Below are 17,588 nucleotides of genomic sequence, written 5' to 3'. Positions count from 1 at the left end.
TCTTTATGTTTGAATTGAATTGGAAAAATCTTTAATCATCAAACATGCACAGATGCATATGGATAGTGTCATGAAAAATTGTTTTCGCCACACTTGGATGTAATGAGCTGGTTTACGTGCGTCATATGGAGGCCGAAAGTGATTATTTTCCGACCAGGCCGGTAAAACTTTACGGCCCTAGGGCTGTAAAATGACCTTGAATAACAGCTGATCGTGTCCGATCTCACAAAAATCATAGAGATAATCTCATAACGACTGTAATAATCTATATAATTATGTATCGTGAATCGCGGTATCATGTCTATAATATATTTTATGAATTACTGTTTCATAATTTAATATTTATTATTGTGTTTTTGATATCAAACAATAGAATACGATGATATCTCCATAGCCTCAACAATATAATGTTGGCTGCATTGTCCATTGTCAGAAAGGTAAGTATCGCAAGTCTTTGAAAGTGAAGAATCGAATTTGAAATCAAAGTACAATAATTGTATCAATATTCAAAAGTGAGGTAGAGTAATAATTGTTTCTTTTTTATTATCGAATTCCACTTCTTAATGCAATACAATCAACAATAATAATAGGAAAATACAGCAGAGATCTAAAGTTTAAGGTAAGCCTACTGGTGAAACTCAGCCTTGACTGAAAAATTCCTAGTAATTTTTCCGTAATTCATTATTAAAACTTTTAGATAATTTTTCTTCAATATCAAACCATATAGAGAAAACATTAGGTCCACTCAAGATTGAATCTTCGAATGTTTTCTCTATGATTTAACTATTTTCAGAGCAATATTTTGTTGTGAAAATGCCGGCAAACCAGCTTCAAGTTTGCCGCTATAGGCCTACACTATATTATAGTAGCCTACATACGTTACCTGACTTACAGGCCTCTTTGATCAAAATTATACAATGGCCGAGAGCGTAAAGGCGTAGTACATCAGAACTCAAAGCTTAGTGAATTACAAACATGATCTAGGTTCGAACCTCGGTCAGTGACATTTTTTTTTGTCGATGAATTTCGACTTTTATTAGCTATTTTTTATATTAGTTACCGTAATTTAAATTTCAATCAATTTTTTAGATATATTTTGAGACAAAACTGTGAAATATGCAATTATATTAATTTTTTAATCACATTATTTCAAAATAGTAATGAAAATTCTATTCATCCTTCTATCCATGAGATATTGCACCAGGCGCAAAGCGCGAGCTATAAAAATTCAAATAATTATTCGAAATATTAATAGTATAAAAATATTGTCACTATTGTAAATTATTAATTAGTAATATTGAAATTAATTGACAGTGAAAGTTGTCATAACCAAGATTCAAACTATCAAAATAGGCTGTTTGAATTCTATTTTTTTTTTAATTTCTTATATATTGGGAAGTTTTTTTTGGTGTGGCGAAAAATAGCGTTCGCACCATGGGCAAAAATGTATTTCCGGCTCTTAATCTTTTCTAGTCCTCGGCCTACGGCCTCGGACTTAAAAACCGATTTTGAGCCGGAAATATCTCATTTTCGGCCCTAGGTGCGAAATATACTATTTCAATATGAGATATATTTCATTCGTGAAGAGAATATTACATTCTGCATGACTGAATAATTAATTTTCCCAATCGAAATAAATTATTTTAGTAATTCATCATATTTCTACACAGGCTAAAATCAAATTCACAATGGTGATCGATTGATTGATTTATTGATTGATTAAACGCCTTTATTAGGGCGGAGTTAGGACTCCTGGCTCTCTCTGCCAAACAACCCTTTACAAGATAAGAAAAAATTTACATAAGAATACAAAAATAATATATTACATATTATGTAATAGGATTACATAAGATTAATAGAAATAAATAAAATTTTCAATCAAAATACAGTTACAAGTAATAAAAGAGAATCTTGAACTTAATTCTCAATGTAATTGGAAAACAATTAAAAAATCTGGTGTGGCGCACTCACACATCTTTCCTTGCCGTTATGAAAATTGATCACCTGACGCTAGTGTACCCGCGTCTACTCAAGTCTACTATTCAAAGATTTGAGCCATCTGGTAACAGGGCAATAACGCTGGAGACACACATGAGGTCTGCTATCTCTTCATAGTGAATGATTTAATAGAATCAACAATAATTTGCAATTGAATAATCACATTTTCTCGAATTTAAAGCTTATTTTCAAATTTAGGTGAAAATGTTACTGAACATTAATTGTAGAGATTTTCATGCTCAATCTACTCCACTTGATTTTTTTTGTTTCAATTGTATCTGAAGCCTGATAATTGGGAATCTATCTGCATTGATGGGGCGGAGCTCCTGAAATTTATACAGAAATGGGACTTGTGGCAGTTGATAGAGCTTATCGATGACTATTTTAAGTATGAATTTGATCAAAATCGTTGGAGCCGTTTCCGAGAAAATCACGAAAAACCCTGTTTTTGACAACATTTTCGCCATTTTAGCCGCCATCTTGGATTGCATTTGATCGAAATTGTTCGTGTCGGATCCTTTTAGTGAAAGGACCTTAAGTTCCAAATTTCAAGTCATTCCGTTAATTATTGAGAGATGAGATATCGTGTACACAGACGCACATACACTCATACACACACACACATACACACACACACACACACACACACACACACACACACACACACACACACACACATACAGACCAATAGGTACCCAAAAACCAGTTTTTTGGACTCAGGGGACCTTGAAACATATAGAAATATAGAAATTGGGGTACCTTATTTTTTATTAATTTTTTTCGGAAAGCAATACTTTCCTTACCTATGGTAATAGGGCAAGGAAAGTAAAAAATTACTCCACTTAAAAATAGCCTACTCTAAAAATATTTAGAATTTCACTTAATTGAAAAAAGATACAGCTTTCTGCTTTGTTTAATGATGGACGAGGATAGCAAACAAATGTTCATCAGATGCTGAGTTTATAACCTGAATCTAATTTAACACTTCCCCAAGTGAGAGGTGCAACACGTTCACATACATTTTCAAAAAATGGGACCCGGTTGCACAAAAGCCCATTAAATTTTAATCGTGTTGATTTCTCGAGAAACAATCAGAAAGGCTTTTTCGGAAATAAGTCTTCTCAGATTGATTCTCCTGAGATTAATCACGATTAAAACTCAATCGGCTTTTGTTTAACCAGTACTAAGATGTATAGTTTACGTTAACAGTAGTTTCGTCTCTTTCCAAGCTCAATCCACATTGTGGTCCAAACAAACGAGAGCAAGAACAGAGCTTAAGCATGCAGCAAGCATTTCGCTTCAAGCCAGAAATAGTTTTCTCAGTTTAATTGCAAAAGTTGCTCGACTGAGATGAGGAATGCTAACAATATTTGACTCCACTTCCACTGAGATCTAAGTTTCTTTGCTGGAAACTAACTGACTTGAATTTACTAGTTCTGTACAGAAGGAATCTTGTACTATTTCATAGTTTTTCATGACAAAATGCAGTTTCCAATGTACTTGGATCATGAAGTTTATATAGTTTCAAATATTGAGATTCATTCATAGATGGAAAAGAATTCTCACCTTTTCCTGTGGAAGGAAAGTTTTTGTAGTCATATATCAATTGAATCGAGTTTCATTCAATGATTGAAACTCTGAGACCTCTGGATTTTATTTTTTCACAACAGGTGATGGAAGTTTGCTGTTTATGTCATCTATGGAATACTTTAAAATGTCTGGTTTGCTAGGCCCCTCAAAGTATTATAAGTAAACATACAATTTTGATTCTCATAATTATAAATTTGTTGAATCTACATAATTTTTTCAAATCTTCAATCACTCCATGGAGATTTAGTCACCTCCATGGAATGTGTTATTCATGGACGTGACATACAAGGACGTGACTTCCTTATTGTTCATTCCAGAGAAACATAACCCTCGAAGAATGTTATTGAGTAAACATACAATTTTGATTATTATAATTATGAATTTGTTAAAACTACATAATTTTATCTAATTCTAAGTCACCTCCATGGAGATCTGGTCACCTCCATGGAATAGGTTATCCATGGAGGCGACATTTCTTCATTGTCCATTCCAGAGAACCATAATCCTCGAAGTATGATAATGAGTGAACATACAATTTTAATTATTATAATTATGACTTTGTTGAAACTACATAATTTTATTGAATTTTGAGTCACCTCCATGAAGATTTAGTCACCTTCAAGGAATGAGTTATCCATGGAGGTGAAATTTCCCCATTATCCATTCCAGAGGGACACCCTCAAAGAATGTTGATAAGTAAACCTACAATTTTGATTATTATAACGAATGAACTAAACTATCAACTAATGAAAAATAATAGAACGATTAAATGAACTGAATAATGCTGAAGAAATTATAATATTCTTGATTGGAAAGAAAAATTAATATGGTTGAGAAATATTTTTATAAGAAGGAAAGATTAACACGGAACTGGATAAATTATAATATGGGATACAAGTTCAAACGTAAACTGTTTTTATTAACATAAGTGAGTTTTTGATTCCTTGAGGACAAATAATAGTTTTCAATAGTAAATTATGATTCAACTTTGAATTGTGATTCAACTGAATCAACTAGAACAGGTTACATCAGATACTTGTGGATGAGAAAACTGCGTGAGGTCTACTTTTAATAGTAAATTATGATTCAACTGTGAATTGTGATTCAACTTTGTTTTCAATAGTAAATTATGATTCAACTTTGAATTGTGATTCAACTGAATCAACTAGAACAGGTTACATCAGATACTTGTGGATGAGAAAACTGCGTGAGGTCTACTTTCAATAGTAAATTATGATTCAACTGTGAATTGTGATTCAACTGAATCAACTAGAACATGTGACATCAGATACTTGTGGATGAGAAAACTGCTTGAGGTCTACTGTTCACAGAACTACTAGTTATTATTGAACGAAAATCATTCACAACATTTAATTTGGATTTTCGTTCGTCAACATTTGTTACTTCAATCATAACACATGAAAGCATTCTGTATTATTAGTTTGTTTCTGTTACAAACACAGATCTGTTTACTGAAAAGAGTTGAGTTGGGGGCCCAACAAGGGTCCCTTTCAGAGAGTCGCTCAACACTCATTTCATCAACTCCAATTATTCCGACTCAATTGAGTTGTTCGCGCGCTCTATACTATATTCACTACAAACAGTCAGCATCGAATGAATGGTGGGCTTTGATGCTACTTATGAGGGATCCTGACAGATTGGAAAGAATCCCAGTAGAGCTGTGGTCGGGCAATATCTTTGGTGACCTCTCAATTTCGTTTTATGATTCATCATTCACACGACTTCACAAAAGTGGAGGCATTTTTGCGATGAATGTCTGAGTCATCTGGGAACAGTCTAATTGACCCAATTACTCATTTTTGAAACAGTCCAATTGACCCAATTACACATTTTACTTTCCTTGCCCTATTACCGTAGGTAAGGAAAGTATTGCTTTCCGAAAAAAAATAAGGTACCCCAATTTCTAAACTTCTATACGTTGCAAGGTCCCCTGAGTCCAAAAAAGTTTTTGGGTATTGGTCTGTATGTGTTTGTGTGTGTGTGTGTGTGTGTGTGTGTGTGTGTGTGTTGTGTGTGTGTGTGTGTGTGTGTGTGTGTGTGTGTATGAGTGTATGTGCGTCTGTGTACACGATATCTCCAAGTTAACGGAATGACTTGGAATATGGAACGTAGGGTCCTTACAATATAAGAATCCGACACGAACAATTTCGATCAAATTTGATTCAAGATGGCGGCTAAAATGGCGAAAATGTTGTCAAAAACTGGGTTTTTTGCGATTTTCTCGAAAACGGCTTCAACGATTTCGATTAAAGTTATACCTAAAATAGTCATCGATGAGCTCTATCAACTGCCACAAGTCCCATATCTGTAAAAATTTCAGGAGCTCCGCCCCATCTATGAAAAGTTTGATTTCAGATTCTCAATTATTAGGCTTCAGATACAATTCAAACAAAAAATTTTGAGTGGAAAAGATTGAGCATGAGAATCTCTACAATTAATGTTCAGTAACATTTTCACCTAAAATTAAAAATAAGCTCGAAATTCGAGAAAATGTGATTATCCAATTGCAAACTGTTGATTCTATTAAATTATTCACTATGAAGAGATAGCAGACCTCGTGTGTCTCTAGCGTTATTGCCCTGTCACCAGCTGGCACAAATCTTTGAATAGTAGACTTGAGATGCGCGGGAACACTAGCGTAATGTTATCAATTCTCATAACGGAAATGAAAGTTGTGTGAGTGCACCACACCAGATTTTTCTTTGAGTGAAGCGTAGGCTCTATTTACATGTACTCTATTTCCCATTTTCATACTTTATGGCAAATTCATTATAGATTCATTATCCTCGGAGTACCTGATTTCTGACGGGGAAGATACCACTGCTTCATTTAATATGTACGTTACTGTATTTCACGTATGTATTATGCACTTCACAACATAGCTATATTCGCACTCTCCATTTTCATATCTACATGCATTTCATGGCAACTTCATCATAGAATATCGGGGACTTTGCTTAGCTCTGGAGTACAAAAGCATAAATAATTTATTACGAAAGAAGAAATTATAATAACATTCATACAGAAATGTTCTATCTAATCACAGTAAATTGAGATTAATTCCCAGAGGAATGCAAAAATTTCCCTTACAAAGGCCCAGTTGCATAAAAGCCGGTTAAATTTTAATCCTGATTAACTTCACGTGAACCAAATCAGAGAAGACCATCTCAAAAAGATGGATCTACAGGAATTAATCAGGATTGAAAATAACCCGGCATCTTTTGCAACCGGCACTAAGTACCTGATTGAATGATTACAAAAGTTCAACAGCTGAGTCATAATTTTGACACAGTCCCACACACATGAGCTCGCTCACTCACTTCCATCACCAACAGACGATGAAATGATTATTATCAGCTGTTCTCCCAAGGATGAATAATAATTATCCTTCTTATGTCCTTCAGCGAGTTTCCCCAGGTATGAGACCTAGTGCAATCGAATCTTTATTATAAACCTACTATGTCCTGAATTTCGTGAGAATCGTTAGAGCCGTTTTCGAGATCCGGTGAAATACAAACATATAAACATCCAAACAACTAAAAATCTAAACATATAAACAGAAGTTGCTCGTTTAATAGTATAGGATAATCTTCGGTAGTACCTGATTTCTAATGGGAAAGACATAATTATTTTGTTGAATATGCGATGGTTTTCTCGCATTCACTATGTACTCCACAACATATTGTATCTTCTCCCCATTTTCAACAGCATTTCACATTTATGAATCCATTATGCAATGCAATGAGCGGTTATGAAGCATCTGCATGTCCCGCATGATAACAGCCCACCAAATTAAATTGTTATAAATAATAGTTTAGATTTTTTGTTCTGACAAATTAACGTTCTCTTAGACTTCTAGATACCAGATTCGGTAGTTACAATAAGTGCAGGACAACTTCACACCAGCCCGCAAATTTTTCTGAAGCTTTTCAATGATATTATGAATCGTTAGTTTATATTTAGATAACCTCTAGTTTATGAATGTAAATTTAAAAATGTAAGTTCATAAAATATATCCCCTAGCTACATTTGGACTGTTGTAAAAATTAGAATTGGAACCGTTTTGGGCGTAAGTTAGCCTGTGTTACTTTTCTGTAACTTGTATAATTCTGAATGATTGAATGGATAAAATAAATAAATATTTGTTCTGACAAATTTTATGATTGTTTAGGCTTTTAAGGTTCTAGAAACTACATTCTGGAGTTAGAATGGTTTAAAATTGCAAAATAATAAATGTATCAGATATTATTCAGCTTGACATCTTCAAGCGACCAACACCTTCATAGTGGAAGTACTTCCAATTTCATTAGCCAAGAATACAATTCCATTTACAAGAATATTGTCCCATGGGCTGCTGCATTCTATGGAATAAATACGGTACTACGTCCAATAACAAATCTCTCCTCCAACTCTCAAACAACTCTATCTCCTCCACCAATCACAAGTGACTAACAACTTCCGTAGTCAACGCCCCTTCAATCTCATTGGTCGTTCACGAATAAGGAGTCACAAAGTCGGCATTTTGTAGAACGGAACAACTATTCTAGCCAATGACAGTCGTCTTGTTTTCAAGAGATGACCAAGTAAGCCTACTACAACGAGAAAGCTTCATTGTGAATAGTGACAGTTGATTTAAAAACTGCTTGATTGAAGGGAGATAACAATTAACATAAAAAATGTTCTTGTTATAAATGGTTTCTATGGTATCAATAATATATTTTATAATAGTAGTTCCAAGAGAGATTCTGAATAGAGCTGGGAAAATACTAGAAAAAGCCTCATGGGATGATTCTGTATAATCTATTTATTATGAGTGGTGAATGACAGTTGAAGATAACAGTGATAATAGAATAGAATGGAATAGCTGCCTTTATTTTTATCTAGAAGGGCGGAGTTAGGGCGCAGCCGGCCCTCTCTTACATTCAACCCTCAACCCTAATACAGAGAGTAACAGTAACAGTAGCAACAATAGTAACAGTAGCTACCAATCAAAAGATCGAAAGTTCATGCTCAAAAGTTCTTTAGCAAGTTTTTCAATGAAAGAATAATTTCAGAACACACTCAAGATTTGTGTGTGAGTAATCCTATCGCACACTATAGAAATCCCATTCCATTTTATAGAAATATTCACTACTTAAAGAAATGATTAATATTTCTAACAACAATCTATTTCGATAGACTAATTCCTATTGAACTAAACTCAAAATTGAACTGAAATATTAATATTGAATCAAACACTGAACACTGAATTGAACAACTACCGAAGGTGGAGTTCTTCAAAAGCTACTCTTTAATAGAAAATTTCTAAATTCTACATTCATTGTTTTATGGAATTCACATACAAGTAATATGTCACTGTTATATAATTGTTCTATGAGCCAGGTTTATACCATTTTTCCAAGCAACAATGAAGTATTAATAATTCATCAGGGAACTGAATTGTGAGTATTGATGCATATTTGCATAATCATAACTTGTGATTGATAAACAAAATGGTTCCAAAATATCCTCAGCAATTACATAGTAAGGTGCGTACAGATATATGCTCCGCGAACATGAGCAATTCACTTTAATCAGCTGACTAACTCTGTATTTTCACAGAAACGGTATAAGATATAGATACATAAAGCTTGGCATCAGCTGATTAAAAGTGAATTGCTCATGTTCGCGGGGCGTAAATCTGTAAGCAACTTTAGGAATATGAATCACACTGACCTCAAGAGTTTTAGTCCCTATCAATTCTAGGGCGTTAACAATAACAAAACTTCAATTTGGCCTAGGCTACTGATATGTCATCCTTATAATTCATAACCCTATTATATCCAACCTACTGTATCAGATTCATCTCAATTGATAGTATCATCAATTATTGGTATAACTGGCTGATAAAATAATAATCAATGTACTAAACGTACTGTCTAATAAAAAAAATTGCCGGCTAGAGATTTGATAGACTTTCGTTATTTTACACAATTCGTTAGAATGATGGATAATCTCAATCAGGAAACAATTCATATCATCTAGTGCGGGAAGGAATAGTCACATGATAATCAAGGTGGAGAGTCTGGTCCTACAAAATGTCAAATTACCAATCAATAACTTAATAATAAGTAACTAAACATAAACTATTCAATATATCCTATGACCTGAATTCTTCATTTACAGTCAGATTAATAACGCATATACTATGCATTCTTAATCAGTTCCAATCAAACAGGCATGAACATTATTCATGAAATAGCTTCCAAGCATAATTTTAAACTGATGGTGACAATAATAAAATTAATAGAATTGATAATGTTGTTGTGAAATCTCTTCATAATATAAGAAAACAAAGATATTGTCGAATTTCACTATACTAATTATAAAAAATCTGGTGTGGCGCACTCACACAACTTTCCTTGCCGTTATAAAAATTGATGACCTGACGCTAGTTTACTCGCGCATCTCAAGTCTACTATTCAAAGATATGAGACAGCTGGTGATAGGTCAATAACGCTGGAAACACACGAGGTCTGCTATCTCTTCGTAGTGAATGATTTAATAGAACCAACAGTTGCCAACAGTTTGCAATTATATAATCACATTTTCTCGGATTTCAAGCTCATTTTCAATTTTAGGTGGAAATGTTACTGGACATTAATTGCAGAGATTTTTATACTCAATCTTTTCCACTTGAAATTATTCGTATAAATTGTATATGGAGGCTGATAATTGAGAATCTAAAATCAAACTTTGCATAGATGGGAAAAAGCTTCTGAAATTTTTACAGATATAGGACTGGTTGCAGTTGATAGAGCTTATCAATGACTATTCCAGGTATAAATTTGATCAAAATCGTTGGAGCCGTTTTCGAGAAAATCGCGAAAAACCCTGTTTTTGACAACATTTTCGCCATTTTAGCCGCCATCTTGGATTGCATTCGATCGAAATTGTTCGTGTCGGATCCTTATAGTGTAAGAACCTTACGTTCCAAATTTCAAGTCATTCCGTTAACTGGGAGATGAGATATCGTGTACACAGACGCACATATACTCATATACACACACACACACACACACACACACACACACCACACACACACACACACACACACACACACACACTTTTTTTGAAATTGGGGTACCTTAATTTTTTTCGGAAAGCAATACTTTCCTTACCTATGGTAATAGGGCAAGGAAAGTAGAAACTTTAAGACAGTACCATGGTTTCACCTTTACCAACGCATCATCAGCTGTACTGAGGAATGGTACCTCAGTAAAAAGTTAAACCATGGTACTGTTTTAAAGTTTTTTATGGATATTATAGTGAAATTTCACAATATCCTTGCTTTCCTACTTATGATGCTGACAGTTTGGAGTATCTCATTCTAGCCGGTTAACACTCTCAGCCGAAAATCTGGACGGGAAAAACTGATAACGGAGGAATTAATATTCAAAGCGTAACAAAGCATAATAAAGCATAATAAAATTATTTTTGGTGGAGACATTCTTCAAATTATCAGGATTGTAATTTTTTCAAGAGTAATACTTGATTATGTAATGTATGCTTGGGAATGTAATGATCAGGATGGTATTTGAGTGTGAACAATTAATGAACGAATTTTCTTGAGAGTAATGCTTATTGATGACTGTAATGAATGCTTGAGAGTAATGTACCGATTTCAATGGGCGTACTTGTGACATTATCTATGTTTTTTCAGAATCATACACACACACACACACGAGACACTGTCACTAACATACAATAAACCCTTCTAGCATCTAACACGTTGATATTATTAAATGCTTCACGACTCCATATCAATTAGCGTCAATTGACAAAAATAGAGGCGTTATAACCTATTTGATTTCAACTCACCATAAATCCACATGACGCGAGCTCCGACACACACAAACACTGACTGACGACTGAATCCAAAAACCGACTTGAGGCATACCTCATCACTGCGCATGCCCTATTCTATGCCATACACTGCCTCACCCCACAGATGATCAAATTCACATAAATCTGTCAGTATTTCTTATGAATGACACACCGACGTTCAAATTTAACCAATACTGATGACTTAAAATCAGACCTATACAGAGAGGTACACTCCAACTGTCAGTATTATCAATATATTAATAGCAATGCTACCCATTCAACTTGTGTTGAAGGTTTGATAAGAATCTTATTAAAACTGTCTCACATCTGTTCTCTGTACATCATCACTATTCGTCCTAATTTTCATCATCCATCTCCTTCCTAGTCTAGCATTGTTTCTGATGAAAAGTTGAATGAATCTAAGGAGTATTGTTTCTACTTGTATTAATCTAACTCATGTATTGGAATAGCTGAAGAAAATTTGATGTCTCAGTGAAAAGCTGTTTTAGGGCAGCATAGAGCTCAGTTTCATTATTTGTTTTGCTCACATATTCTTAGAGAGTATACAATTTATACTTATTCAGTTTGTCTCTTTCCTGTATAGGGCTACTTGTAATATAAATATAAAGAAAATAATTGAAAATCTCAGTACCCTTTTTTAAAAATATTTTATCACGACATGTTTCGGTCAATTATGCCATTTTCAAGTGATATGAATTAAATAAATAAATACTAATGGAATACTCTTATTTTGATCATATGTTAGTGTATTCATATGTTTTTATGAACTAGGACTGTAAATTTTGGGTTTAAATTCGCATGATTCTATCAAAAATGGGGTTATTGGTGTCTAATTGGATCAAGTTTATTATTTTATCTCTGTTTAATTTTGCTGCTTTATAAATATGAAATTCTTCTTTGACATTCAGTTTTTGACTTTTATTACCATAACTAAGTATTTTCATATTGGAATTTATATCTGTAAAATTATGGCCTGAATCTATCAAGTGTTCAGCAAATGCCGACTTTTGTGTATAATTTTTAGATTTTAGTGCTTGGATATGTTCTCGAAACCTGATATGGAAATTTCTACCCGTTTGCCCGATATAGAATTTGTTGCAATCACTACATCTAAGTTCATAGATACCAGATTTTTTAAACTTATCTTGCTGTACATTTAAATTTGATTTCTTTTTTATCAGTTCGAATGCATTATTTGTTGTCCTATAATCTAGAATGAATTTATTTTTTGTAAAGGTTTTTCTTATAGCTTTATTAATTTTGTGTTATATGGAACACAAATATATTCTTTATTTCCTACACTTCCTTGATTATTTTGAGTTCTATTCTGTATTAATTTTCCTTTTTGTTTGTGAATCATTCTATCAATAGTTTTGGTATTATATCCATTTGTTATTGCCATATATTTTATTATTTTCTTCTCTTTTCTATAATTATATTTTGACATGGGAATATTTATTAGCCTATATATCATTGCATTGAAAGTTGAAATTTTTTGTTGCCAAGGATGATTTGAATCTCTAGGAATAATACAATCTGTATGTGTGGGTTTTCTATAAATGCTAAAATCATGTTTGTTATCTTTCATACTAATCGTTAAATCAAGAAAATTTATTTCATGTTCTTGAGCTTCCATCGTAAATTTTATAGAAGGTGATATTGAAAAGATAAGTTTAAAAAATCTGGTATCTATGAACTTAGATGTAGTGATTGCAACAAATTCTATATCGGGCAAACGGGTAGAAATTTCCATATCAGGTTTCGAGAACATATCCAAGCACTAAAATCTAAAAATTATACACAAAAGTCGGCATTTGCTGAACACTTGATAGATTCAGGCCATAATTTTACAGATATAAATTCCAATATGAAAATACTTAGTTATGGTAATAAAAGTCAAAAACTGAATGTCAAAGAAGAATTTCATATTTATAAAGCAGCAAAATTAAACAGAGATAAAATAATAAACTTGATCCAATTAGACACCAATAACCCCATTTTTGATAGAATCATGCGAATTTAAACCCAAAATTTACAGTCCTAGTTCATAAAAACATATGAATACACTAACATATGATCAAAATAAGAGTATTCCATTAGTATTTATTTATTTAATTCATATCACTTGAAAATGGCATAATTGACCGAAACATGTCGTGATAAAATATTTTTAAAAAAGGGTACTGAGATTTTCAATTATTTTCTTTATATTTATTCAGTTTGGTTTGATTTTTAACGTCTAAAATTTAATGTCTCAGTGGAAAGCAGTTTTAAGAAAGCAGAGAGTTAAGTTTCATTATTTGTTTTTCTCACATATTCTTGGAGCGTATACAATTCGTACTCATTTAGTTTGGTTTAGTTTCTCAGGACAAAGCTTTTTCAAGACAGATGAGAGTTTAGTTTCATTATTTGTTATTTAATCACGTTATAATGATTAAGAGTAGACAATTTATACTCTATTTATTCAAGTTTAGTTTCTCAGAACAAAACTGTTCCAAGACAGAAGATAGTCTAGTTTCATTTTTTGTTTTATTCACGTTATCATTGTTGGAAATTGAACTTTTCCAGTTTGGTTATTATCATAAAAACTCAGGAAATCACCTCGGCTACAAAGGGCCAAGTCACACAAAGCGTTCTATCACAGGCGTTTTTAAACGATTGGCAGGGCAGGCAGCTCTCCGATTGGCTGATTATCAACTGATTCTCGAACGCCAACCCAATCATCTCTCCGATTAGCTGATTTTAGATTATTATCAGCTGATTGGGTTGGAGTTTGGAAATCAGCTGTGAATCAGATATTCTGAGAAATGATGTGATTGGCGTTTGGGAATCAGCTGATAATCAGACAATCGAAGAGCTTACCCTGCCGACTGCCTACGCTTACCCTGAAAACGCCTGGAAAAACGCTCCAAATAGCTTTGCCTTTATCATTCGATCCATTCTTCTCCAGTCATTCATCATTTGGTTACAAAACATCATATTGACTTATCATAATTCAAATTGCACTCCATATTCATAGCGTTCTTGATTCTTGTACTTCTATTTAAAAGAATTGGAATATCAATGTAAACATTGTGAGAAAATCAGTCATTGTCATTGAAACTGCCACTACGTGGTTGAGTAAGAGATTATTGAGCCTATCACGAGCTGGTCAATGGGAGAGAAGCAATTTCATCATCATTACAACAGCCAATGAGAGTTCAGTGGGAAAAAATTCAGCCTATCACGAGCTGACCAATGAGAGAGCAGTAATTTCGTCCTCATTACAACAGCGAATAGTAGATGAGTGGCCTATATTAGCAACATTGTTAGTTACTAGTAGTTCTGTGAACAGTAGACCTCGAGCTCAGTGAGTTACATTGACCTGTTGTTATGTTTTCTCAAAAATTAATAAAAAAATTATCAATTTAAAATGTCTAGGAAAAATCCTAAATAGACATAGAGGTTTCTGCCCTATATCGTACCGTGACGTGTCGTCCCGGAATGTGAGTGTGAGCGCTGTTATCAGATCTGGCTGCAACTGTCTACAACGTTGATGGAAAGATACAATTTTCAAGATGTTCGATGTTTTTGAACGGGTAGTATTATAGTCAACTGTCTACTATAGTCAACTGTCTAGTGTGGTTCTCTAGTAGCATGCGCTACCAAAGGCGAACTTTTAAAACTTGCTTTCCATGTTATTCAATTGTGCAGGCCACACCAAACTCGCTCCCGCGGCGGTAGCGAAGTTAAAAAACTCGCTTTCCATGTTATTAAATTGAGCAGGCCACACTGAGCTCGCTCCCGCAGAGGGAGTACCTCGGCGGTAGTTTCACTTGGCCGTGCCAGGCGAACTTTTGAAACGTCTGCTGGTGGTACTACCACAGAGGTAGCGAGCTCGGTCTGGCCTGCACAATTGGATAACAAGGAAAGCGAGTTTTAAAAGTTCGCCTTTGGTAGCGCATGCTACTAGAGAACCACACTCATCAAAACAAAAACAAAACCAAACTACCGCTAGCGGACGTTTTTTGGTGTGGCCTGAACTACCACCGCGAGAGCGAGCTCGCTACCTCTAGCAGACGTTGGTGTGGCCAGTGCTTAACGTTAATGGAAAGATACATTTTCAAGATGTTCGATGTTTTTGAACGGGTAGTATGATAGTCCACTAGACAGCTGATTTATGATGAATAATTCTATAGTCTGATTTCTACTCTAATAGTGTCGTATGAAGGAGGCTCCTTTTTCATTTATACTATCCTTGAAATGCAAAATTTCCAAAAACCTTGTATATACGTCGACGCGCAATTAAAAAAGGAACATACCTGTCAAATTTCATGAAAATCTATTACCGCGTTTCGCCGTAAATGCGCAAAATATAAACATTTAAACATTAAGAGAAATGCCAAACCGTCGACTCGAATCTTAGAACTCACTTCGCTCGGTCAATTAGCAACATCGTGAGTTATCATTAATATGCGAAGACATACTACTAAATAGACTTGATAATCCAATAATACTCCAATATCAATTGATTGGATTTGAGTGGTAATTCAAGTAAGATTCTTCTCAACAGCAACACTTAAACCCTTCTCTCTTGATAATGAATGACCAAAAACAACAGGACATTGTGTGAACATGTTAAACATGTGTTCATTATTCATAATAGTGTTATGAGCACAGCTTCGAACATATTATTTTTTTGGGGTTAGATTTCCTCCGCTGCTTCATTTGAGATTAAATTATTTTTGTATAATTGAAGTTTGTAATTTTCCAGTAATTCATCTATTGTTATTGGTTGTTTATGTTGGAAGCTGCTATCGAACAACTGCTTTCTTCTTCTTCGATGGCGCTACAGCCCAAATCGAGCCCTGGCCTCCTCAATTCTGCGCCTCCATTCGTCACGATCTCTTGCCTTCCTTCTCCAGTTCCTGATGCGAAGGAGTTCTGCTGCATCCTTGGAAATACCATCCGCCCATCTCAGTCTTGGCTTCCCCACCGGTCTCTTGCCTCCTGGTTGTCCCATATATATTTTCCTGGGGGCGCGAGTGTCAGGCATCCGCTCCACATGCCCTGCCCATCTTAAACGTTTCAGTCTGACATATATGGACAGGGGTGGCTCCTTATAGAGTGCAGCTAATTCGTTGTTATTTCTTATTCGCCAGACACCCTCATCACACACAGGTCCATATATTCTACGCAGCATTTTCCTTTCCCAGCGGTCTAAATTGCCTGCTGCCTTTGATGTTAATGTCCAAACTTCGCTTCCATACGTGACCACTGTACGTATTATGGACTTATATAATCTAGCCTTTATATTTCTATGGACGCTTCTAGACTTGAATATCTGCAGCTTAGAGAAGAATGTTTTGTTCCCCGTATTGAGCCGCTTCTGTATTTCTTTCATCTCATCACTGTCCGCTGTTATATTAACTCCCAGGTAGGTGAAGTCTTTCACGTTCTCAAAGCTGTACTCACCCACCAATAGGTTTTGTTCTCTTCTGTTGTGCTGACGTCTGCTTTGATGTAGGAACTTGGTCTTATCACAATTCACCTTTAGACCAATCTCATTAGCTGCATTTTCCAAGTTTGTGAACATTTCTTTGACTGCTGCCACTGATCTTCCTGCTAGGTCCAGGTCATCTGCATACCCTAATATCTGCTGGGTCTTGTTTATTAATGTACCACTTGTATCTGCCAGAGTCCCTCTTATCACCCTTTCTAGTGCAAGGTTGAAGAGAACTGGTGCTAGGCCATCTCCTTGTTTCAGTCCTTGTTACACCTCAAACTAATCTGTCATTTCCCCATCTATCTTCACCTGACAGGTGGTCTTCTTCATTGTTGCTCTGACAAGTCGTACAAGCTTTGTTGGTATGCCAAGATCAAGCATGGTTGAGTATAGCTTTTCTCTGTCGATGCTGTCGTAGGCCTGCTTGAAGTCTATGTATAGGTGGTAGACATCTATATTGAACTCCCAGAACTTTTCTGCTAACTGTCGGGCAACAAAGAGCTGATCTGTCGTTGACCTGCCTGATCTGAAACCAGCCTGATACTCTCCTAGTAATCCCTCAGCATACACATCTATTTTATCTTTGATTATTGAGGTGAAGGTTTTA

At 34.7% G+C, this 17,588-nt stretch overlaps 1 protein-coding gene across 1 annotated transcript in view; it reads right to left on the bottom strand.

Annotated features, from left to right (window-relative positions):
• Positions 1-11,518, bottom strand: part of LOC111057079 (kinesin-related protein 8) — a 148,310-nt gene extending 136,792 nt beyond the window's left edge. The window contains 1 exon segment of the mRNA XM_039424754.1: positions 11,470-11,518. Coding sequence (XP_039280688.1) covers positions 11,470-11,472 — 3 coding nt within the window. The 5' untranslated portion in view covers positions 11,473-11,518.
• Positions 11,519-17,588: the final 6,070 nt, after the last annotated feature.

The sequence above is a fragment of the Nilaparvata lugens genome, chromosome 3, assembly GCF_014356525.2.
Source record: "Nilaparvata lugens isolate BPH chromosome 3, ASM1435652v1, whole genome shotgun sequence".
NCBI lineage: Eukaryota > Metazoa > Arthropoda > Insecta > Hemiptera > Delphacidae > Nilaparvata > Nilaparvata lugens.
Note: the sequence above shows the minus strand (reverse complement) of the source record. Positions and strands in the feature narration are given on the sequence as shown.